Source organism: Salvelinus alpinus, chromosome 10, assembly GCF_045679555.1.
Source record: "Salvelinus alpinus chromosome 10, SLU_Salpinus.1, whole genome shotgun sequence".
NCBI classification, from domain to species: Eukaryota; Metazoa; Chordata; class Actinopteri; order Salmoniformes; family Salmonidae; genus Salvelinus; species Salvelinus alpinus.
This window is the reverse complement of record NC_092095.1, coordinates 76,222,803-76,249,215: the sequence shown is the minus strand read 5'-3', so window position 1 is coordinate 76,249,215 and position 26,413 is coordinate 76,222,803. Positions and strand designations below refer to the sequence as shown.

The following is a 26,413-nucleotide window of genomic DNA, read 5'->3' as shown; positions in this document are numbered from 1 at the left end:
CCCTGCACCACACAGACACACACACAGAGAGAGATGGAGACAGAGGAGTCAGCCAGGCGCCCTGCACCACACAGACACACACAGAGAGAGAGATGGAGACAGAGGAGCCAGCCAGGCGCCCTGCACCACACAGACACACACAGAGAGAGAGAGATGGAGACAGAGGAGCCAGCCAGGCGCCCTGCACCACACAGACACACACAGAGAGAGAGAGATGGAGACAGAGGAGCCAGCCAGGCGCCCTGCACCACACAGACACACACAGAGAGAGATGGAGACAGAGGAGTCAGCCAGGCGCCCTGCACCACACAGACACACAGAGAGAGAGATGGAGACAGAGGAGTCAGCCAGGGGCCCTGCACCACACAGACACACACAGAGAGAGAGATGGAGACAGAGGAGCCAGCCAGGCGCCCTGCGCCACACAGACACACACACAGAGAGAGAGATAGAGACAGAGGAGTCAGCCAGGCGCCCTGCACCACACAGACACACACACACAGAGAGAGAGATGGAGACAGAGGAGCCAGCCAGGGGCCCTGCACCACACAGACACACACACAGAGAGAGATGGAGACAGAGGAGCCAGCCAGGCGCCCTGCACCACACAGACACACACACAGAGAGAGATGGAGACAGAGGAGTCAGCCAGGCGCCCTGCACCACACAGACACACACAGAGAGAGAGATGGAGACAGAGGAGCCAGCCAGGCGCCCTGCACCACACAGACACACACAGAGAGAGAGAGATGGAGACAGAGGAGCCAGCCAGGCGCCCTGCACCACACAGACACACACACAGAGAGAGATGGAGACAGAGGAGCCAGCCAGGCGCCCTGCACCACACAGACACACACACAGAGAGAGATGGAGACAGAGGAGTCAGCCAGGCGCCCTGCACCACACAGACACACACAGAGAGAGAGATGGAGACAGAGGAGCCAGCCAGGCGCCCTGCACCACACAGACACACACAGAGAGAGAGATGGAGACAGAGGAGCCAGCCAGGCGCCCTGCACCACACAGACACACACAGAGAGAGAGAGATGGAGACAGAGGAGCCAGCCAGGCGCCCTGCACCACACAGACACACACAGAGAGAGATGGAGACAGAGGAGTCAGCCAGGCGCCCTGCACCACACAGACACACACAGAGAGAGATGGAGACAGAGGAGTCAGCCAGGCGCCCTGCGCCACACAGACACACACAGAGAGAGAGATGGAGACAGAGGAGTCAGCCAGGCGCCCTGCGCCACACAGACACACACAGAGAGAGAGATGGAGACAGAGGAGTCAGCCAGGGGCCCTGCACCACACAGACACACACAGAGAGAGAGATGGAGACAGAGGAGTCAGCCAGGCGCCCTGCACCACACAGACACACACAGAGAGAGAGATGGAGACAGAGGAGTCAGCCAGGCGCCCTGCACCACACAGACACACACACACACAGAGAGAGAGATGGAGACAGAGGAGTCAGCCAGGGGCCCTGCACCACACAGACACACACAGAGAGAGAGATGGAGACAGAGGAGTCAGCCAGGCGCCCTGCACCACACAGACACACACACAGAGAGAGAGATGGAGACAGAGGAGTCAGCCAGGGGCCCTGCACCACACAGACACACACAGAGAGAGAGATGGAGACAGAGGAGCCAGCCAGGCGCCCTGCACCACACAGACACACACAGAGAGAGAGATGGAGACAGAGGAGCCAGCCAGGCGCCCTGCACCACACAGACACACACAGAGAGAGAGAGAGAGAGTGAGAGAGGGGGGTAGAGAGAGAGAGAGATATTCAGGCCTAGGGAAGAAGATGGGGACCCATCATGTAAAAGCTGTAAACAGAGAGACATGCTTACAGCACAGAGGGGCCTACAGAAGAAGAGTGTTCAGAAGGAGAAATAGACAGAGGGATGACATAGAGAAGCCTAAAGTAGTGTCCTACTTCCTAGAAGAGAAGAAGAATGAATCCTACAGGAGGAGAGGAGAGGTAGTGTCGTCCTCAGTAACTCTATCCTTCAGGAGAGGAGACCAGAGGAGAGGTAGTGTCCTCCTCAGTAACACTGTCCTTCAGGAGAGGAGAGGTAGTGTCCTCCTCAGTAACTATGTCCTTCAGGAGAGGAGAGGTAGTGTCCTACTCAGTAACTCTGTCCTTCAGGAGAGGAGAGCAGAGGAGAGGTAGTGTCCTACTCAGTAACATTGTCCTTCAGGAGAGGAGACCAGAGGAGAGGTAGTGTCCTACTCAGTAACTCTGTCCTTCAGGAGAGGAGAGGTAGTGTCCTACTCAGTAACACTGTCCTTCAGGAGAGGAGACCAGAGGAGAGGTAGTGTCCTCCTCAGTAACTCTGTCCTTCAGGAGAGGAGAGGTAGTGTCCTACTCAGTAACTCTGTCCTTCAGGAGAGGAGACCAGAGGAGAGGTAGTGTCCTACTCAGTAACTCTGTCCTTGAGGAGAGGTAGTGTCCTACTCAGTAACACTGTCCTTCAGGAGAGGAGACCAGAGGAGAGGTAGTGTCCTACTCAGTAACTCTGTCCTTCAGGAGAGGAGACCAGAGGAGAGGTAGTGTCCTACTCAGTAACTCTGTCCTTGAGGAGAGGTAGTGTCCTACTCAGTAACACTGTCCTTCAGGAGAGGAGACCAGAGGAGAGGTAGTGTCCTACTCAGTAACTCTGTCCTTCAGGAGAGGAGACCAGAGGAGAGGTAGTGTCCTACTCAGTAACTCTGTCCTTCAGGAGAGGAGACCAGAGGAGAGGTAGTGTCCTACTCAGTAACTCTGTCCTTCAGGAGAGGAGACCAGAGGAGAGGTAGTGTCCTACTCAGTAACTCTGTCCTTCAGGAGAGGAGACCAGAGGAGAGGTAGTGTCCTCCTCAGTAACTCTGTCCTTCAGGAGAGGAGAGGTAGTGTCCTCCTCAGTAACTCTGTCCTTCAGGAGAGGAGACCAGAGGAGAGGTAGTGTCCTACTCAGTAACTCTGTCCTTCAGGAGAGGAGAGGTAGTGTCCTACTCAGTAACTCTGTCCTTCAGGAGAGGTAGTGTCCTACTCAGTAACTCTGTCCTTCAGGAGAGGTAGTGTCCTCCTCAGTAACTCTGTCCTTCAGGAGAGGAGAGGTAGTGTCCTACTCAGTAACTCTGTCCTTCAGGAGAGGAGAGGTAGTGTCCTACTCAGTAACTCTGTCCTTCAGGAGAGGAGAGGTAGTGTCCTACTCAGTAACTCTGTCCTTCAGGAGAGGAGAGGTAGTGTCCTACTCAGTAACACCCTGACATGTTCCTTTCCAGACACTCAGACTCAGACCCTGCTCTCCTCTGTCTCACCAGTCATTTGGTTCTGTTAGAGGAAATTAGCCCATTTCAGACCAGAGAGGGGTGGGAGTGGCTGGACTTGAAGACAGTGGAAAATGCCACTCTTAGCCGAGTGTCTGTCTGGGATTGTATTTTGATTGAACAAGGAGAGGAGAGTCTAAATCAGACTACAAACTACCAGCTAGCCTGATGGCTGGACTGGGCTCTCTTTCCCGCCGTGTTCTGAGCTGAGAGAGCAGACAGTCTGCGGTGTGGCTTCCTTTTCCACACCTGTTTTTCCTCAGAGAGAGTGGTGTAAAAGTACTTTAAAGTACTACTTAAGTAGTATCAGTACTTTACTATTTTCTATTTTTGACAACTTTTACCTCACTACATTCCTCAAGAAAATAATGTACTCACTAAACAGAGAACATCCCTGGTCATCCCTACTACCTCTGATCTGACGGACTCACTAAACAGAGAACATCCCTGGTCATCCCTACTGCCTCTGATCTGGAGGACTCACTAAACAGAGAACATCCCTGGTCATCCCTACCGCCTCTGATCTGACGGACTCACTAAACAGAGAACATCCCTGGTCATCCCTACCGCCTCTGATCTGGAGGACTCACTAAACAGAGAACATCCCTGGTCATCCCTACCGCCTCTGATCTGGAGGACTCACTAAACAGAGAACATCCCTGGTCATCCCTACCGCCTCTGATCTGACGGACTCACTAAACAGAGAACATCCCTGGTCATCCCTACCGCCTCTGATCTGACGGACTCACTAAACAGAGAACATCCCTGGCCATCCCTTCTAGCCTCTAATCTAGGGGACTCACTAAACACACGTTTCGTGATGTCTAGATTTTGGTGCTAGAGGCGTCACTGCAGTCCCTGGTTCGAATCCAGGCTGCATCACATTAGGCCGTGATTGGGAGTTCCATCGGGCGGTGCACAATTGGCCCAGCGTCGTCCGGGTTTGGCCCAGCGTCCTCCGGGTTTGGCCCAGCGTCGTCCGGGTTTGGCCCAGCGTCGTCCGGGTTTGGCCCAGCGTCGTCCGGGTTTGGCCCAGCGTCGTCCGGGTTTGGCCCAGCGTCCTCCGGGTTTGGCCCAGTCATTGTAAATAAGAATTTGTTCTTAACTGACTTGCCTAGTTAAATAAAGGTTAAATAAAATAAAATATTTTTACTTAAGTATATTTTAAACAAAATACTGTTAGACTTTTACTCAAGTAGTATTTTACTGGGTGACTTTGACTTGAGTCATTTTCTATTAAAGTATATTTTAGTTTTACTCAAGTATGACAAGTATGACAACTGGGTATTTTCCCACCGCTGACTAACTGTAAGGTTCCACCTAATACAAACCGATCTCAGACGCTGCTCCCAGATCAGTAATATCAGACGCTGCTCCCAGATCAGTAATATCAGACCCTGCTCCCAGATCAGTAATATCAGACGCTGCTCCCAGATCAGTAATATCAGACGCTGCTCCCAGATCAGTAATACCAGACGCTGCTCCCAGATCAGTAATATCAGACGCTGCTCCCAGATCAGTAATATCAGACGCTGCTCCCAGATCAGTAATATCAGACGCTGCTCCCAGATCAGTAATATCAGACGCTGCTCCCAGATCAGTACCATCAGACGCTGCTCCCAGATCAGTAATATCAGACGCTGCTCCCAGATCAGTAATATCAGACGCTGCTCCCAGATCAGTAACATCAGACGCTGCTCCCAGATCAGTAACATCAGACGCTGCTCCCAGATCAGTAACATCAGACGCTGCTCCCAGATCAGACGCTGCTCCCAGATCAGTAATATCAGACGCTGCTCCCAGATCAGTAACGTCAGACGCTGCTCCCAGATCAGACGCTGCTCCCAGATCAGTAATATCAGACGCTGCTCCCAGATCAGTAATACCAGACGCTGCTCCCAGATCAGTAATATCAGACGCTGCTCCCAGATCAGTAATATCAGACGCTGCTCCCAGATCAGTACCATCAGACGCTGCTCCCAGATCAGTAATATCAGACGCTGCTCCCAGATCAGTAATATCAGACGCTGCTCCCAGATCAGTAATATCAGACGCTGCTCCCAGATCAGTAATATCAGACGCTGCTCCCAGATCAGTAACATCAGACGCTGCTCCCAGATCAGTAACATCAGACGCTGCTCCCAGATCAGTAACATCAGACGCTGCTCCCAGATCAGACGCTGCTCCCAGATCAGTAATATCAGACGCTGCTCCCAGATCAGTAACGTCAGACGCTGCTCCCAGATCAGACGCTGCTCCCAGATCAGTGATACCAGACGCTGCTCCCAGATCAGTAATATCAGACGGTGCTCCCAGATCAGTAATATCAGACGCTGCTCCCAGATCAGTAACCTCAGACGCTGCTCCCAGATCAGATCTAGTTCTACTGTACCTTCTACACGCCGGCTCACATCATGTGTATATAACTATATTCATGTCTTCATTTTGAAGACAAAAGGAGAAGCAAAAGGCTTTTGTACACATCTCTTTAGCGATAAGTCTCCTGTCACAGGTGCGTTCTGGGTAAATAGAGAGAGAGAGAGAGAAGCAGGCAGAAATGGGGCAGACATCAAAGCCTTGTTGAGCTGTGATACCTTCAAAGACTAAGATTAGAGCTCTTCTCCTCTCATCTTCCTCTCCTCTCCTCTCCCTCCTCTCCCCTCCCTCTCCTCTCCTCTCTCCCCCTCTCCCCTCCTCTCATCTCCCTCTCCTCTCTCCCCCTCTCCCCTCCTCTCATCTCCCTCTCCTCTCTCCCCCTCTCCCCTCCTCTCATCTCCCTCTCCTCTCTCCCCCTCTCCCCTCCTCTCTCCCCCTCTCCCCTCCTCTCATCTCCCTCTCCTCTCTCCCCCTCTCTCCCCCTCTCCCCTCCTCTCCTCCTCTCCCTCTCCTCTCCCCTCCCCTCTCCCTTCCTCATCTCCCTCTCCTCTCTCCCCTCCTCTCTCCCCCTCTCTCCCCCTCATCTCCTCTCCTCCCTCTCTCCTCCTCTCCCCTCCTCTCTCCTCTCTCCCCCTCTCCCCTCCCCTCCTCTACCTCTGCTCACAGCAATTAGTGTGAATCATATTCCTCATTTCAGCCGTGTTTTGTACCCCAACTAGCCTGCCAAGAAGGCTGGCTGACATGCCTGTGATCTCCTGTGTGTATTTATATATTAATACATATTTGATGATTTCTACTCTCTCAATCTACTCACATTCTTTCTCTGTCTCTCTATCTTTTTGTACTCCCAAATAATCCTGAGATATAGATATGTTTGTTTCTCCGCCCTCCCTCCCTCCCTCCCTCTCTCCCTCCCTCCCTCTCTCTGAGGGCTGAGAGTTGTTAGTTTATAAAAGCTAATGTTGTTTAGTGTTCTCAGCAGAAGTGTAAAATCGAACAGGCAAGACACTCTGTTATTTAGGTTACTGCTGTTCGCTGTAGTTGGTGGGAGTGATGGAATACAGTAGTGTGATGGAATACAGTAGTGGGATGGAATACAGTAGTGTGTGTTGGTAGGTGTGAGTGATGGAATACAGTAGTGTGATGGAATACAGTAGTGTGTGTTGGTATGTGGGAGTGATGGAATACAGTAGTGTGATGGAATACAGTAGTGTGATGGAATACAGTAGTGTGTGTTGGTATGTGGGAGTGATGGAAAACAGTAGTGTGTGTTGGTAGGTGGGAGTGATGGAATACAGTACTGTGATGGAATACAGTAGTGTGTGTTGGTAGGTGGGAGTGATGGAATACAGTAGTGTGATGGAATATAGTAGTGTGATGGAATACAGTAGTGTGTGTTGGTAGGTGGGAGTGATGGAATACAGTAGTGTGTGTTGGTAGGTGGTGATGGAATACAGTAGTGTGTGTTGGTAGGTGGGAGTGATGGAATACAGTAGTGTGTGTTGGTAGGTGTGAGTGATGGAATACAGTAGTGTGTGTTGGTAGGTGGGAGTGATGGAATACAGTAGTGTGATGGAATACAGTAGTATGTGTTGGTAGGTGTGAGTGATGGATTACAGTAGTGTGTGTTGGTAGGTGGGAGTGATGGAATACAGTAGTGTGATGGAATACAGTAGTGTGTGTTGGTAGGTGGGAGTGATGGAATACAGTAGGTTGTGTTGGTAGGTGTGAGTGATGGAATACAGTAGTGTGTGTTGGTAGGTGGGAGTGATGGAATACAGTAGTGTGTGTTGGTAGGTGTGAGTGATGGAATACAGTAGTGTGTGTTGGTAGGTGGGAGTGTCTGGAAGGTCCAGAGAGGTGAGAATTGCAGTGTTGTCGCCAATTCAATTTTGGAAGTCGGGGAACAAAAAATTACGAGAACCGATTATTAACAAATGTTTTTAGAGAAATATAGTTAGAAAAATAAAATGTAATTGTGTAAATGTCTAAATTGGTTATCTTAATTTATTTATTTTTAAATAAAAGATGTAAATGTAATGAATATAATGTTATTTGTTGATGTGAAAATCTAAATGGACAACAACTGGGGGTTTGAATAAGGACTGGACAAGAAGAGATGGAAGAACTAGGGTTGGATAACGGGCCGGGTTCAGACCTCACCCACAGCAGCAGGAGAACAGAGCAGGCCAGGCCGGGTTCAGACCTCACCCACAGCAGCAGGAGAACAGAGCAGGCCAGGCCGGGCCGGGTTCAGACCTCACCCACAGTAGCAGGAGAACAGAGCAGGCCAGGCCGGGCCGGGTTCAGACCTCACCCACAGCAGCAGGAGAACAGAGCAGGCCGGGCCGGGTTCAGACCTCACCCACAGCAGCAGGAGAACAGAGCAGGTCAGGCCGGGTTCAGACCTCACCCACAGCAGCAGGAGAACAGAGCAGGCCGGGCCGGGTTCAGACCTCACCCACAGCAGCAGGAGAACAGAGCAGGCCGAACCAGAGAGGGAAGTAGGCCAGGCCAGCTGTAGGGTGGCTGGTGAAGGGATAGATGGAGGGATGATAGGCCCAGAATACTTTGGGTCTACTGTGCACTGGACACGATCTCTAGGGGGGCTCCTACATGGAGCTATGGAGACCAGCGGCAGGCAAGGGAGGCATGGAGGGAGCGAGGGATGGATGGAACAGGAATGTGGGAAAGATGGATGGATGGAGGTAACCCTCTAGGGGCGATGGAGAGAGGAATGGAGGAAGGTAACCCCCTAGGGGCGATGGAGAGAGGAATGGATGAAGGTAACCCCCTAGGGGCGATGGAGAGAGGAATGGATGAAGGTAACCCCCTAGGGGCGATGGAGAGAGGAATGGATGAAGGTAACCCCCTAGGGGCGATGGAGAGAGGAATGGATGAAGGTAACCCCCTAGGGGCGATGGAGAGAGGAATGGATGAAGGTAACCCCCTAGGGGAGATGGAGAGAGGAATGGATGAAGGTAACCCTCTAGGGGCGATGGAGAGAGGAATGGATGAAGGTAACCCCCTAGGGGTGATGGAGAGAGGAATGGATGAAGGTAACCCCCTAGGGGCGATGGAGAGGAATGGATGAAGGTAACCCCCTAGGGGCAATGGAGAGAGGAATGGATGAAGGTAACCCTCTAGGGGCGATGGAGAGAGGAATGGATGAAGGTAACCCCCTAGGGGCGATGGAGAGAGGAGTGGATGAAGGTAACCCCCTAGGGGCGATGAAGAGAGGAATGAATGAAGGTAACCCCCTAGGGGCGATGGAGAGAGGAATGGATGAAGGTAACCCCCTAGGGGCGATGGAGAGAGGAATGGATGAATGGTGTTCCCCAACAGATAGTTTTATCAGTCTGTACAGCTGTACCTCCATTCAATGTGAACTACATCAGATAGTTGTATCAGTCTGTACAGCTGTACCTCACTTCAATGTGAACTACATCAGATAGTTGTATCAGTGAGTCTCAGAATATATGAGAAAGATGAGTCTGTCTGAATATAGAATGTGAATATAGAATGTGAATATAGAACGTGAATATAGAATGTGAATATAGAATGTGTCTGAATATAGAATGTGAATATAGAATGTGAATATAGAACGTGTGTGTAAGTGTACAGATGTGTCTGAATATAGAATGTGAATATAGAATGTGAATATAGAATGTGAATATAGAACGTGTGTGTAAGTGTACAGATGTGTCTGAATATAGAATGTGAATATAGAATGTGAATATAGAATGTGAATATAGAACGTGTGTGTAAGTGTACAGACAGACACATGCGTATCTTGCTGACTTGTAGCATCCCAATATTACCCTGGAATAGAATAGAATCCCTCTGATGCCGCTACTGCTTTCATCCCAGATTGACCTTTGACATTTTACCAAACCGATGCGATTCAGAAGGACTTCCTGTATCTGTTCAGACAGACAGGACAAAAAAATATGAAAAAAGATCTCTCTCTCTATCTCTATCTCTCTCTCTCTCTCTCTCTATTTCCTTCCCTCTCTCTCTTTCCTTCCCTCTCTCGCTCTCTCTCTCTCTCTCTCTCCTCTCTCTCTCTCCCTTCTCTCTCTCTCCCTCTCTCTCTATATCCTCCCTCTCTCTCTATATCCTCCCTCTCTCTCTCTCTCCTTTCTCCATCATCCCTCTCTCTCTCTTTCTTTCTCTCTCCTTTCTCCATCCTCCCTCTCTCTCTCTTTGGCCGTTGCTCGTCAGGACAGAAACATCCCAGCTTTCCAGTCCCTGACGGCTCCCATGTGTTTAGTTCTGTGGTGACAGATCCCATGTGTTTAGTTCTGTGGTGACAGATCCCATGTGTTTAGTTCTGTGGTGACAGCTCCCACGTGTTTAGTTCTGTGGTGACAGATCCCATGTGTTTAGTTCTGTGGTGACAGATCCCATGTGTTTAGTTCTGTGGTGACAGCTCCCATGTGTTTAGTTCTGTGGTGACAGGCTCCCATGTGTTTAGTTCTGTGGTGACAGCTCCCGTGTGTTTAGTTCTGTGGTGACAGGCTCCCATGTGTTTAGTTCTGTGGTGACAGATCCCACGTGTTTAGTTCTGTGGTGACAGCTCCCGTGTGTTTAGTTCTGTGGTGACAGATCCCACGTGTTTAGTTCTGTGGTGACGGCTCCCATGTGTTTAGTTCTGTGGTGACAGATCCCACGTGTTTAGTTCTGTGGTGACAGCTCCCATGTGTTTAGTTCTGTGGTGACAGCTCCCGTGTGTTTAGTTCTGTGGTGACAGTTCCCATGTGTTTAGTTCTGTGGTGACAGCTCCCGTGTGTTTAGTTCTGTGGTGACAGATCCCATGTGTTTAGTTCTGTGGTGACAGTTCCCATGTGTTTAGTTCTGTGGTGACAGTTCCCATGTGTTTAGTTCTGTGGTGACAGCTCCCATGTGTTTAGTTCTGTGGTGACATGTGTTTTTCTACGCCGGTACAAGGTAGCATGACATATGGCTGGTGAATCCTCTGTAACCTTCCTGGAGATGGTGAACTCTTGTTGTTGTTGTTATCGGTCATTCTTCTCCCGGGTTCATTCATATATTCATGTCTTTATGTCCTTTAAAAGCTCAGTTTATCACACCGTAACGAGCCCACAACAGCCTCGTCTCCATCTGCTATTTACTGTCCCCGTCCAACCTCAGACGGGCTCTTCTTTAACTGTGTGTTGTCACTATGACTGGAGAGGAGCTCTAGGAGGGGGAGACGGGGGGGGGGTAGGCTCCTACATGGACCTGTGTGTTGTCACCATGACTGGAGAGGAGCTCTAGGAGGGGGAGACGGGGGAGACGGGGTAGACTCCTACATGGACCTGTGTGTTGTCACTATGACTGGAGAGGAGATCTAGGAGGGGGAGACGGGGGGGGGGGGTAGGCTCCTACATGGACCTGTGTGTTGTCACTATGACTGGAGAGGAGATCTAGGAGGGGGAGACGGGGGGGGTAGGCTCCTACATGGACCTGTGTGTTGTCACTATGACTGGAGAGGAGATCTAGGAGGGGGAGACGGGGGGGGGGGGGGGGGGGGTAGGCTCCTACATGGACCTGTGTGTTGTCACTATGACCGGAGAGGAGACCTAGGAGGGGGAGACGGGGGGGGGGGGTAGGCTCCTACATGGACCTGTGTGTTGTCACTATGACTGGAGAGGAGATCTAGGAGGGGGAGACGGGGGGGGGGGGGGTAGGCTCCTACATGGACCTGTGTGTTGTCACTATGACTGGAGAGGAGATCTAGGAGGGGGAGACGGGGGGGGGGGGGGTAGGCTCCTACATGGACCTGTGGAGACCAGCGGCAGGCTGTGTGTTGTCAACTTGCCATCACTTTGAAAGAAGGAAGAGGAAGACAAGGATAGATGGAAAGAGAAGGGGAAAGAGTGGAGGAGGAGGAGAAGAGGAGAGGAGAGGAGATAAAGAGGGGAGGAGGAGAGGAAAGAGAGAGGGGAGGAGAGAGAGAGGAGAGGAGATAAAGAGGGGAGGAGGAGAGGAAAGAGAGAGGGGAGGAGAGAGAGGAGAGAGAAGGGGAAGGATAAAGAGGGCAGGAGGAGAGAGAGGAGGAATGTAAGAACAGACTCCTCTACTTTAATCAGAGTAAATGTCCTCCCGTCTGCCACTAAATCAATCCAGTGGCTCTGCAGTCACACACACACACACACACACACACACACACACACACACACACACACACACACACACACACACACACACACACACACACTCCCCATCACATCAGTTACCTCAGACCTGCAGTCCCATCAGTTAGTCTCAGCTCCAGACTGCAGTATATTAAGGCTCTGATCTGGTCTCCCTGACGGGCTCCATCACACCTCGCTGTCGGGCTCTGATGCCTCCGCAGTGCAGTCCCTCTCCCCGTCACACGCTCTGCACCAGGCTGAAATCAGCCCGCAGAGAGAAGAGGCTTTAGGTCAGTGGTCACTAAACGATCCATCGACTGGTCCGTCTCCAAGGCATTCCTAGTCAATCGCCGAACATTTCTCTATAAAAATTTTTTTTTTTAAAAACAACGACAAAGCTTTACGTTCCTGCTTTATTCTGTCTCTGGCGCTGTTGCCAGTAGGTGCTCTTGTTTCAGCTGCCCTGCGCGCCGGGTTGGTGGAGTCTTCCCCTTTTTTTCAACCATTTCATGTGTCGAAAACTGATGGTATAAACTCTCCCTACTCGGTGTTCCCAGAGAGCAAATCAAACGCACCTATAGTCCTACCGCTAGCCAATCGGATTGCTCAGAACGCTGTACGACTTCCTGGGAACACACAGCCGAGTCAGTTTTAATACTACCGATGTTTTCAAAACGTCTAAAAACCATGACAACAGAGACTGTCAACCAATGAGTGAGTAGATGTGGTTTCAAAACGTCTAAAACCATGACAACAGAGACTGTCAACCAATGAGTGAGTAGATGTGGTTTCAAAACGTCTAAAAACCATGACGACAGAGACTGTCAACCAATGAGTGAGTAGATGTGGTTTCAAAACGTCTAAAACCATGACGACAGAGACTGTCAACCAATGAGTGAGTAGATGTGGTTTCAAAACGTCTAAAACCATGACAACAGAGACTGTCAACCAATGAGTGAGTAGATGTGGTTTCAAAACGTCTAAAACCATGACGACAGAGACTGTCAACCAATGAGTGAGTAGATGTGGTTTCAAAACGTCTAAAACCATGACAACAGAGACTGTCAACCAATGAGTGAGTAGATGTGGTTTCAAAACGTCTAAAACCATGACAACAGAGACTGTCAACCAATGAGTGAGTAGATGTGGTTTCAAAACGTCTAAAACCATGACGACAGAGACTGTCAACCAATGAGTGAGTAGATGTGGTTTCAAAACGTCTAAAACCATGACAACAGAGACTGTCAACCAATGAGTGAGTAGATGTGGTTTCAAAACGTCTAAAACCATGACGACAGAGACTGTCAACCAATGAGTGAGTAGATGTGGTTTCAAAACGTCTAAAACCATGACGACAGAGACTGTCAACCAATGAGTGAGTAGATGTGGTTTCAAAACGTCTAAAAACCATGACGACAGAGACTGTCAACCAATGAGTGAGTAGATGTGGTTTCAAAACGTCTAAAAACCATGACGACAGAGACTGTCAACCAATGAGTGAGTAGATGTGGTTTCAAAACGTCTAAAAACCATGACGACAGAGACTGTCAACCAATGAGTGAGTAGATGTGGTTTCAAAACGTCTAAAACCATGACAACAGAGACTGTCAACCAATGAGTGAGTAGATGTGGTTTCAAAACGTCTAAAAACCATGACGACAGAGACTGTCAACCAATGAGTGAGTAGATGTGGTTTCAAAACGTCTAAAAACCATGACGACAGAGACTGTCAACCAATGAGTGAGTAGATGTGGTTTCAAAACGTCTAAAACCATGACGACAGAGACTGTCAACCAATGAGTGAGTAGATGTGGTTTCAAGACGTCTAAAACCATGACGACAGAGACTGTCAACCAATGAGTGAGTAGATGTGGTTTCAAGACGTCTAAAACCATGACGACAGAGACTGTCAACCAATGAGTGAGTAGATGTGGTTTCAAAACGTCTAAAACCATGACAACAGAGACTGTCAACCAATGAGTGAGTAGATGTGGTTTCAAAACGTCTAAAAACCATGACAACAGAGACTGTCAACCAATGAGTGAGTAGATGTGGTTTCAAAACGTCTAAAAACCATGACGACAGAGACTGTCAACCAATGAGTGAGTAGATGTGGTTTCAAGACGTCTAAAACCATGACGACAGAGACTGTCAACCAATGAGTGAGTAGATGTGGACGTTTTAATTCAACACTTTTTATAAGACATGAAATGTTCTTCTCCACTGAAACCAACACTGCAGCTTCTTTAACTACGTAGAGAAGCGTAGTGTTTGTTGTTGTTAGAGGCTGTGTGTTTTTAACCCCTAAGGTCGATGTCCGCGCCCCCTGCGGAAACCAAAATTAGCATCATCAAAAAATGACCCATAAAAATATATCTGTCAGTTTAATATTGATAAATATTTGACTTTCTGGTCGTAGGAGGAACAACATGAATAGGTACGTGAGGCAGATATAATGCAGGGGGACTTGAGAGACCGTTGGATGACCGTAAGTCCAGATAAATAAAGAAAGATAATCATTTTAATTAATTCTCACTCAGCTGTGGCACAAATGAGAGAGACAGAGACAGAGACAGAGACAGAGACAGAGAGACTATTCATCTGCCCCGACACTGATTACCCTTGTACCTCCTCTCTCACCCCCCCTCCTCTCCTCTCTCACCCTCCTCTCCTCTCTCACACCCCCTCCTCTCCTCTCTCACCCCCCCTCCTCTCCTCTCTCACCCCCCTTCCTCTCCTCTCTCACCCCCCTCCTCTCCTCTCACCCCCCCTCCTCTCTCTCTATCTCCCTCTCTGTCTCTCTCTCTCCCTCTCTGTCTCTCTCCCTCTCTGTCTCTCTCTCTCTGTCTCTCTCTCTCTCTCCCTCCATCCCCTCTGCCTGGTCAGTCAACACCTCTCTTCCATGTTGCATGACCTAAACTGGTCAGTCAACACCTCTCTTCCATGTTGAATGACCTAAACTGGTCAGTCAACACCTCTATTCCATGTTGAATGACCTAAACTGGTCTGTCAACACCTCTCTTCCATGTTGAATGACCTAAACTCTCTTGTCAGTCAACACCTCTCTTCCATGTTGCATGACCTAAACTGGTCAGTCAACACCTCTCTTCCATGTTGAATGACCTAAACTCTCTGGTCAGTCAACACCTCTCTTCCATGTTGAATGACCTAAACTCTCTGGTCTGTCAACACCTCTCTTCCATGTTGAATGACCTAAACTCTCTGGTCTGTCAACCTCTCTCTTCCATGTTGCAATTTAGGGATGGACATTTTGGCTTCATTTTTAAAGTTTTAAACAGCCTACATACACCTTACTATCTTCCACAGTAACCTAACGACCATTCTATATAATACTAGATCCGTAGTCCTTACTGTCTTCCACAGTAACCTAAAGACCATTCTATATAATACTAGATCCGTAGTCCTTACTGTCTTCCACAGTAACCTAAAGACCATTCTATATAATACTAGATCCGTAGTCCTTACTGTCTTCCACAGTAACCTAACGACCATTCTATGTAATACTAGATCCGTAGTCCTTACTGTCTTTCACAGTAACCTAAAGCTTATTCTATATCATTCTAGATATGTTGTCCTTACTGTCTTCCACAGTAACCTAAAGACCATGCTATATCATTCTAGATCCATCGTCCTTTTTCTGAACGGACACAGTAACTGTAGAGAGATGACATCACAGCCATGACGTCAGAAGACTCTAGTCCTAGTCCTTACTGTCTTCCACAGTAACCTAAAGACAATTATATATCATTCTAGATCCGTAGTCATTACTGTCTTCCACAGTAACCTAAAGACCATTCTATATAATACTAGATCCGTAGGCCTTACTGTCTTCCACAGTAACCTAAAGACCATTCTATATCATTCTAGATCCGTAGTCCTTACTGTCTTCCACAGTAACCTAAAGACCATTCTATATCATTCTAGATCCGTAGTCATTACTGTCTTCCACAGTAACCTAACGACCATTCTATATAATACTAGATCCGTAATCCTTCCTGTCTTCCACAGTAACCTAAAGACCATTCTATATAATACTAGATCCGTAGTCCTTACTGTCTTCCACAGTAACCTAGAGACCATTCTAGATCCGTAGTCCTTACTATCTTCCACAGTAACCTAAAGACCATTCTATATCATTCTAGATCCGTAGTCCTTACTGTCTTCCACAGTAACCTAAAGACCATTCTATATCATTCTAGATCCGTAGTCATTACTGTCTTCCACAGTAACCTAAAGACCATTCTATATCATTCTAGATCCGTAGTCCTTACTGTCTTCCACAGTAACCTAAAGACCATTCTATATCATTCTAGATCCGTAGTCATTACTGTCTTCCACAGTAACCTAAAGACCATTCTATATCATTCTAGAACCATTGTCCTTTTTCTGAACGGACACAGTAACTGTAGAGAGATGACATCACAGCCATGACGTCAGCAGACTTCTCTCTCCCCCCCCCCCCCTTGAAGTTATTCATGACTCGGGTCTGTTTCATGAGACGCTCAACTCACTACTGTTCATGCTCAAATGAAAACACCACAGTTCACAAAATCACTATTTCCACAGATGGAGACGGAGAGAAATCCTCCCTGGGTGTGAAATGGGCAGGTTTTTGAGAGGTGGCTGGTTGGGTTTTACAACACGTCTACACTCCTCTGTTCTCCCTCCCCTTCCAGCACACTCCTCTGTTCTCCCTCCCCTTCCAGCACACTCCTCTGTTCTCCCTCCCCTTCCAGCACACTCCTCTGTTCTCCCTCCCCTTCCAGCACACTCCTCTGTTCTCCCTCCCCTTCCAGCACACTCCTCTGTTCTCCCTCCCCTTCCAGCACACTCCTCTGTTCTCCCTCCCCTTCCAGCACACTCCTCTGTTCTCCCTCCCCTTCCAGCACACTCCTCTGTTCTCCCTCCCCTTCCAGCACACTCCTCTGTTCTCCCTCCCCCTTCCAGCCTTCCTAAAGAGAGTGGTTAAGTCCCGAATGGCACCTCGTTCCCTTTTCATAGTGCACTACATTTGCCCAAGGCCCTTAGGGACTATTGTGCCATTTAGGACTCGGCTCCTTCCAGAGGAGAGTGTGTTCAGGGCACATCAGTGGCAGGTTAATATCTCTGCCTGGGGAGACGGGGGTGTCTGGTAGCTCGGTCAGAGGCTGGGATAGATGCCTGACTCCACAGACATCATCATCATCTTCATCATACAAGACACACACACACACACACACACACACACACACACACACACACACACACACACACACACACACACACACACACACACACACACAGAAAACACACACACAGAGACAGACAGAAAACACACATTCTCAGCCCTGAAGCGGCTGACTGACTGAGAGGTTTGTGTTGTTCTGGTTCTTTATATTTCCCACTTCCCTCTGTCCTCTGTCCTCTTTACAAAAGATTGGGTGGATTTGCTGTGTCATGAAAATGTACTGTCGTATATGACTGATTATCCTGACAGGGAGAGGGAAGGGAGGGAGGGGAGGAGGGGTGGGAGGGAGGGAGGGAGGGAGATGAGGGGGAGGGAGGGAGAGGATGAGGGGGAGGAAGAGGAGGAGGGGGAGGGAGGGAGCAGATATGGGGGATGGCCAGTAGTAGGAGGGGGGGGGGGGAGGTTAGGAAGAGGAGGAGCGGTGGGAGGGAGGGATCAGATATGGGGGATGGCCAGTAGTAGGAGGAGGAGGGGGGGGAGGAATATGCTGTTGTTGGTGACTCTAGGGAAGAGTACCAAATGGCACCCTATTCCCTACAAAGTGGCCTTATGGGCCCTGGTCAAAAGTAGTGCACTAGATAGGGAATAGTGTTCCATTGGGCATGTCTCCACTACTCCTACCCTAACCCTCCCCCCCCGTTCCCCTAACAGTTATCCATAGAAAAGGCAACGACCTGAGGTTAATAGCTTGAACTTTCCCTCTGGCTTTATAGTCCAGCCACAGAGTGTCACACACTGGACACACACACACAGACACACACACACACTGGACACACACTGGACACACACAGACTGGACTGTGGCTGTCTGGTGTTGGAGGGGAGTAACATCCAGGTGATATAAGAACCAGTTAAAAGCTGTCTGCTTCTCTAATGGCACGGTTTAACTGGTGGTCGACTGTCTCTGTTGCATGGCCATCATCTCTGGCATTACTATGGCAACCCTCAAGACCTGATAGCAATACTGCCCTCATCTAATTTAGTCTCTCTCTCCCCCTCTCTTTTTCTCTCCCCCCCTCTCTCTCTCGCTCTCTTTCTCCCCCTCTCTCTCTCTATCGCTCTTTCTCTCTCCCCCTCTCTCGCTCTTTCTCTCTCGCTCCCTTTCTCCCTCCCCTTCTGTCTCTCGCTCTCACTCTTTTTCTCCCCCGCTGTCTCTCTCGCTCTTTCTCTCTCCCCCTCTCTTTCTCCCTCCCCCTCACTCGCTCTCTTTCTCCCTCCCCCTCTCTCTCTCTCTCGCTCTTTCTCTCTGCCTCTCTGTCTCCCTCCCCTTCTGTCTCTCTCTCTGCCTCTCTCCCTCCCCCTCTGTCTCTCTCTTCCCTCCCCCTATGTCTCTCTCTCCTCTCTCCCTCCCCCTCTGTCTCTCTCTCTGCCTCTCTCCCTCCCCCTCTGTCTCTCTCTCCTCCCCCTCTGTCTCTCTCTCTGCCTCTCTCTCTCCCTCTCTCTCTCTCCTCCCCCTCTGTCTCTCTCTCTGCCTCTCTCCCTCCCCCTCTGTCTCTCTCTCCCTCCCCCTCTGTCTCTCTCTCTGCATCTCTCCCTCCCCCTCTGTCTCTATCTCCTCCCCTCCACCAGAGAACAGTGATGAGACAGGAGTGATGGATAGTTTGCTGGAGGCGTTGCAGTCTGGAGCAGCGTTCAGAGACCGACGGAAGAGAGCCCCCCGTCCCCGAGGTGAGACCTCTACAATAACTCCTATACCCCCTCACAATAACTCCTATACCCCGGCCCCGAGGTGAGACCCCTACAATAACTCCTATACCCTCTACAATAACTCCTATACCCCGTCCCCGAGGTGAAACCTCTACAATAACTCCTATACCCTCTACAATAACTCATATACCCCCTACAATAACTCCTATACCCCGGCCCCGAGGTGAGACCCCTACAATAACTCCTATACCCCGGCCCCGAGGTGAAACCTCTACAATAACTCCTATACCCTCTACAATAACTCCTATACCCCCCTACAATAACTCCTATACCCCGTCCCCGAGGTGAAACCTCTACAATAACTCCTATACCCTCTACAATAACTCCTATACCCCCCCTACAATAACTCCTATACCCCGTCCCCGAGGTGAGACCTCTACAATAACTCCTATACCCTCTACAATAACTCCTATACCCCGTCCCTACAATAACTCCTAGACCTCTACAATAACTCCTATACCCCGTCCCCGAGGTGAGACCTCTACAATAACTCCTATACCCCCTCTCCTATACCCTCTACAATAACTCCTATACCCCGTCCCCGAGGTGAGACCTCTACAATAACTCCTATACCCCCTACAATAACTCCTATACCCTCTACAATAACTCCTATACCCCGGCCCCGAGGTGAGACCTCTACAATAACTCCTATACCCCCAATAACTCCTATACCCTCTACAATAACTCCTATACCCCGTCCCCGAGGTGAGACCCCTACAATAACTCCTATACCCCCTACAATAACTCCTATACCCCGTCCCCGAGGTGAGACCTCTACAATAACTCCTATACCCTCTACAATAACTCCTATACCCTCTACAATAACTCCTATACCCCGTCCCCGAGGTGAGACCTCTACAATAACTCCTATACCCTCTACAATAACTCCTATACCCTCTACAATAACTCCTATACCCCGGCCCCGGGGTGAGACCTTCACAATAACTCCTATACCCCCTACAACAACTCCTATACCCCGTCCCCGAGGTGAGACCTCTACAATAACTCCTATACCCTCTACAATAACTCATATACCCCCTCACAATAACTCCTATCCCCCCTCACAATAACTCCTATACCCCCTTACAATAACTCATATACCCCCTTACAATAACTCCTATACCGTCTTACAATAACTCCTATACCTACCTAACTCATATACCCCCTTACAATAACTCCTATACCGTCTTACAATAACTCCTATACCTACCTAACTCATATACCCCCTTACAATAACTCAATACCCCCTCACAATAACTCCTATAGCCTTACCTAATGACTGGTTCATTATTATATTAGTTATTACTGGTTCATTATTATATTATTATATAGTTATTACTGGTTCATTATTATATTATAGTTATTACTGGTTCATTATTATATTATAGTTATTACTGGTTCATTATTATATTATAGTTATTACTGGTTCAGTTATTGTGAGGGGGTATAGGAGTTATTGTGAGGGGGTATAGGAGTTATTGTGAGGGGGTATAGGAGTTATTGTGAGGGGGTATAGGAGTTATTGTGAGGGGGTATAGGAGTTATTGTGAGAGGGTATAGGAGTTATTGTTAAGTTCTCACTGCGTTCATCCACCTCTGGCCTGCTCGCCTCCCTACCTCTGAGGAAGTACAGTTCCCGCTCAGCCCAGTCAAAACTGTTCGCTGCTCTGGCACCCCAATGGTGGAACAAACTCCCTCACGACGCCAGGTCAGCGGAGTCAATCACCACCTTCCGGAGACACCTGAAACCCCACCTCTTTAAGGAATACCTAGGATAGGATAAAGTAATCCTTCTAACCCCCCCCCCCCCCCCCTTAAAAGAGTTAGATGCACTATTGTAAAGTGGTTGTTCCACTGGATATCATAAGGTGAATGCACCAATTTGTAAGTCGCTCTGGATAAGAGCGTCTGCTAAATGACTTAAATGTAAATGTTCATTATTATATTATAGTTATTACTGGTTCATTATTATATCATAGTTATTACTGGTTCATTATTATATTATAGTTATTACTGGTTCATTATTATATTATAGTTATTACTGGTTCATTATTATATTATAGTTATTACTGGTTCATTATTATATTAGTTATTACTGGTTCATTATTATATTATAGTTATTACTAGTTCATTATTATATTATAGTTATTACTGGTTCATTATTATATTATAGTTATTACTAGTTCATTATTATATTATAGTTATTACTAGTTCATTATTATATTATTATATTATAGTTATTACTGGTTCATTATTATATTATAGTTATTACTAGTTCATTATTATATTATTATATTATAGTTATTACTGGTTCATTATTATATTATTATATTATAGTTATTACTGGTTCATTATTATGTTAGTTATTACTGGTTCATTATTATATTACTAGTTCATTATTATATTATAGTTATTACTGGTTCATTATTATATTATAGTTATTACTGGTTCATTATTATATTATAGTTATTACTGGTTCATTATTATATTATAGTTATTACTGGTTCATTATTATATTATAGTTATTACTGGTTCATTATTATATTATAGTTATTACTAGTTCATTATTATATTATAGTTATTACTAGTTTATTATTATATTAGTTATTACTGGTTCATTATTATATTATTATATTAGTTATAACTGGTTAATTATTATATTATAGTTATTACTGGTTCATTATTATATTATAGTTATTACTAGTTTATTATTATATTAGTTATTACTGGTTCATTATTATATTATTATATTAGTTATAACTGGTTCATTATTATATTATAGTTATTACTGGTTCATTATTATATTATAGTTATTACTGGTTCATTATTATATTATAGTTATTACTGGTTCATTATCGTATTAAAGTTTCCACTGGTTCCAACAGATGATCAGATGAGCCTCAGTCCCAGTTCGTACCTCCAGGTTCTGAAGCCTTGTAACCATGGTAAAGACAACCCAGCCTCCGTCGCTGAGCATGTTCTGTCTGTCTGTCTGTCTGCTGAGCCTCAGTCCCAGATCGTACCTCCAGGTTCTGAAGCCTTGTAACCATGGTAAAGACAGCCTCCGTCGCTGAGCATGTTCTGTCTGTCTGTCTGCTGATAGCCGTAACCAGGACCATGTTTTTAAAACAGAGCAAATGAAATGTATAGAAATACAATGGTTCTTTCCATAACCCTGGCTGTCTTCTCATAACCCTGGCGGTCTTCTCATAACCCTGACTGTCTTCTCATAACCCTGGCTGTCTTCTCATAACCCTGGCTGTCTTCTCATAACCCTGGCGGTCTTCTCTACTCTGAGCTTACGACCGTCCTCTCGTCGTGTGTTTCCTGTATGCCTCTTCTCTGCATGGCGTCTGTGTTTGTATTTATTTATCCTATATAGTGAACTACCTCTACTTTTGACCCGGGGGCCCTCTGCTGTAGGGAATAGGGGCCGTTTGAGATGCTCTGTGTTTGTGTCCGTCTCTATAAAAGACTTCGGTGTCTGTAGAAAAGTTATATCAACACACACAGTCCTGCAAACAACACACACAGTACTGCCCTCAACACACACAGTACTGCCCTCAACACACACAGTACTGCCCTCAACACACACATAGAGAACTGTTCTGGACTGGTTAATGATATGGAGCTGACTTTCTCTCTGGTTGCATTGTGTTTCGTCATGAAGAAGAGGACTGCATCCCATATTGCACCTTTTCCCCCTATAGGTCCTGGTTAAAAGTAGTGCACTATATAGAGACTAGGGGTTAGTGCACTATATAGAGACTAGGGGTTAGACCGTATGGGCCCTGGTTAAAAGTAGTGCACTATATTGTCATTAGGGTTCAGACTGTATTGGTTCTGGTTAAAAGTAGTGCACTATTTAGGTAATAGAGTGTCATTTGGAACACAGAAGGACTATGCAGTATTGTTCTGTGGTTCGATGTGTCTGTTCTCTGAAAGATAAACAGGGTCTCTTGGTCGTCTCCTGTCAGGGGTGTTCCTCCCTCGTTAGGGAGACAATTAAAACATTAAGCATTGGTCCTGTTACCTCATATCGCCTTTAATGGGGATCCCTGCCAGCTGTGTACGGGCATACATGAATAATAATACTCACTCTCTCCATCTATCTCTCTCCATCTCTATCGCTCTCTATCTCACACTCCCTCTCTCTCTCTCTCATCTATCTCTCTATCTTACATGAATAATAATACTCACTAAAACTCTCTATCATACATGAATAATAATACTCACTCTATCTCTATCGCTCTCCATCTCACACTCCCTCTCTCCTTCTCCATCTGTCTCCCTTTTTTCTCTCTCTCTCTCTCTCTGTCTCTCTCTCCATCTGTCTCTCTCCCTCTATCTCTCTCTATCTCGCTCTCCTTCTCTATCTCACACTCCCTCTCTCCTGGTCCATCTATCTCCCTTTTTTCTCTCTCTCTCTCTCTGTCTCTCTCTCCATCTATCTCTCTCTCCCTCTATCTATCCCTCTATCTCTCTCTATCTCGCTCTCCTTCTCTATCTCTCTCTCTCTCATTGATCTCTCTCTAGAGAGGGGAAGAGGGAGCGAGGGTGGAAGGGAGAGAGAGGAAGAAGGAGAGGGAGAGTTCAAGGGTGGGAGGAAGAGAGTGAGTGTGGGAGAGAGAGGAAGAGAGTGAGTCTGGGGGAGAGAGAGGAAGAGAGTGAGTCTGGGGGAGAGAGAGGAAGAGAGTGAGTCTGGGGGAGAGAGAGGAAGAGAGTGAGTCTGGGGGAGAGAGAGGAAGAGAGTGAGTCTGGGGGAGAGAGAGGAAGAGAGTGAGTCTGGGGGAGAGAGAGGAAGAGAGTGAGTGTGGGGGAGAGAGAGGAAGAGAGGGAGAGGAAGAGAATGAGTTAGTGGCCTGGTGTGATCCATCACAGGGTGAAGTGCCACAGCGTTGCCCGACCGCTCTTCACCTCATACTTAACCATCCCTCTCACATCATGTCCTACAGCAAGAAGAAACCAAGGACACAGTGCATTCTGGGACGGAAATGTCATACAGAGAGAGGAAGCCAGAGACACACAGAAAGAGATGGAGGGAGAGAGAGAGCGGGGAGGAAGAGAGAGAGCGTGCGTGATGTGCCGGCTGACTGGCTGGTGAAAGCCCCTGGTGGTGTGGAGGTCCTGGGGCAGGGTGACTGTCCTCTACCCCCCCTGCCCTCCTCTCTCTGCCTGGGTCACAGCCTCACAGACCAGGCAAGCCCCAGGCTCTGCTGTGTCACTGTAGGCCGGCCCCCTCTGCTTTCATCTCTGCCTCCTCTCCTCTGCCCCCCCCCCTGCGCCAACATGGCTAATTAGCCCCTCATCTCTCACTCACTCCTCCCGGCCACAACATCCATCTTCATTTCTCCCTCTCTGCCGTCTGCCTCTTAAATAACACTCCTCCTCCCTCCATCCCTGTGAGTGGTCACCACTCGGCCCCTGCTCTTCACAGCCCACTCCCTTGGCCCCTCACTCCTTCCCTCCCTCCTTCCCTCCCTCCTTCCATCCCTCCTTCCCTCCCTCCTTCCATCCCTCCTTCCCTCACTCCTTCCCTCACTCCTTCCATCCCTCCTTCCCTCCCTCCTTCCATCCCTCCTTCCCTCCCTCCTTCCCTCCCTCCTTCCATCCCTCCTTCCCTCACTCCTTCCATCCCTCCTTCCCTCCCTTCATTGGTAGTCTTGGTAACATCTTGGTAACAGTAGTCTTGGTAACATGTTGAATTAAGACAAGGGAACAGTAGTCTTGGTAACATGTTGAATTAAGACAAGGGAACAGTAGTCTTGGTAACATGTTGAATTAAGACAAGGGAACAGTAGTCTTGGTAACATGTTGAATTAAGACAAGGGAACAGTAGTCTTGGTAACATGTTGAATTAAGACAAGGGAACAGTAGTCTTGGTAACATGTTGAATTAAGACAAGGGAACAGTAGTCTTGGTAACATGTTGAATTAAGACAAGGGAACAGTAGTCTTGGTAACATGTTGAATTAAGACAAGGGAACAGTAGTCTTGGTAACATGTTGAATTAAGACAAGGGAACAGTAGTCTTGGTAACATGATGAATTAAGACAAGGGAACAGTAGTCTTGGTAACATGTTGAATTAAGACAAGGGAACAGTAGTCTTGGTAACATGTTGAATTAAGACAAGGGAACAGTAGTCTTGGTAACATGTTGAATTAAGACAAGGGAACAGTAGTCTTGGTAACATGTTGAATTAAGACAAGGGAACAGTAGTCTTGGTAACATGTTGAATTAAGACAAGGGAACAGTAGTCTTGGTAACATGTTGAATTAAGACAAGGGAACAGTAGTCTTGGTAACATGTTGAATTAAGACAAGGGAACAGTAGTCTTGGTAACATGTTGAATTAAGACAAGGGAACAGTAGTCTTGGTAACATGATGAATTAAGACAAGGGAACAGTAGTCTTGGTAACATGTTGAATTAAGACAAGGGAACAGTAGTCTTGGTAACATGTTGAATTAAGACAAGGGAACAGTAGTCTTGGTAACATGTTGAATTAAGACAAGGGAACAGTAGTCTTGGTAACATGATGAATTAAGACAAGGGAACAGTAGTCTTGGTAACATGTTGAATTAAGACAAGGGAACAGTAGTCTTGGTAACATGTTGAATTAAGACAAGGGAACAGTAGTCTTGGTAACATGTTGAATTAAGACAAGGGAACAGTAGTCTTGGTAACATGTTGAATTAAGACAAGGGAACAGTAGTCTTGGTAACATGTTGAATTAAGACAAGGGAACAGTAGTCTTGGTAACATGTTGAATTAAGACAAGGGAACAGTAGTCTTGGTAACATGTTGAATTAAGACAAGGGAACAGTAGTCTTGGTAACACACACACACACACACACACACACACACACACACACACTGGTGTAGTGTGATCCTCGTCCCCTGCTGTGTGTGTGTGTGGGGGGGAGGGGGAGCTCAGCCAGACTCTAGAGGAGGGGGGGATTACTGTCACCGTGTTCTGTTCTGTCACCGTGTTCTGTTCTGTCACCGTGTTCTGTTCTGTCACCGTGTTCTGTTCTGTCACCGTGTTCTGTTCTGTCACCGTGTTCTGTTCTGTCACTGTGTTCTGTTCTGTTCTGTCACCGTGTTCTGTTCTGTCACTATGTTCTGTTCTGTCACCGTGTTCTGTTCTGTCACTGTGTTCTGTTCTGTCACCGTGTTCTGTTCTGTTCTGTCACCGTGTTCTGTTCTGTCACTATGTTCTGTTCTGTCACCGTGTTCTGTTCTGTCACTATGTTCTGTTCTGTCACCGTGTTCTGTTCTGTCACCGTGTTCTGTTCTGTCACCGTGTTCTGTTCTGTCACCGTGTTCTGTTCTGTCACTGTGTTCTGTTCTGTCACTATGTTCTGTTCTGTCACCGTGTTCTGTTCTGTCACCGTGTTCTGTTCTGTCACCGTGTTCTGTTCTGTCACCGTGTTCTGTTCTGTCACCGTGTTCTGTTCTGTCACCGTGTTCTGTTCTGTCACTGTGTTCTGTTCTGTCACTATGTTCTGTTCTGTCACCGTGTTCTGTTCTGTCACCGTGTTCTGTTCTGTTCTGTCACCGTGTTCTGTTCTGTCTCTATGTTCTGTTCTGTTCTGTCACCGTGTTCTGTTCTGTCACT

At 47.6% G+C, this 26,413-nt stretch overlaps 1 protein-coding gene across 1 annotated transcript in view; it reads left to right on the top strand.

Moving 5' to 3' along the window:
• The window catches only part of LOC139532996 (protein diaphanous homolog 3-like), a 255,078-nt gene that overhangs the window by 116,001 nt on the left and 112,664 nt on the right, over window positions 1-26,413 (top strand). Inside the window, exons 10-11 of the mRNA XM_071331142.1 lie at window positions 18,657-18,755; window positions 21,680-21,739. Coding sequence (XP_071187243.1) covers window positions 18,657-18,755; window positions 21,680-21,739 — 159 coding nt within the window. The remainder of the gene's footprint in view (window positions 1-18,656; window positions 18,756-21,679; window positions 21,740-26,413) is intronic.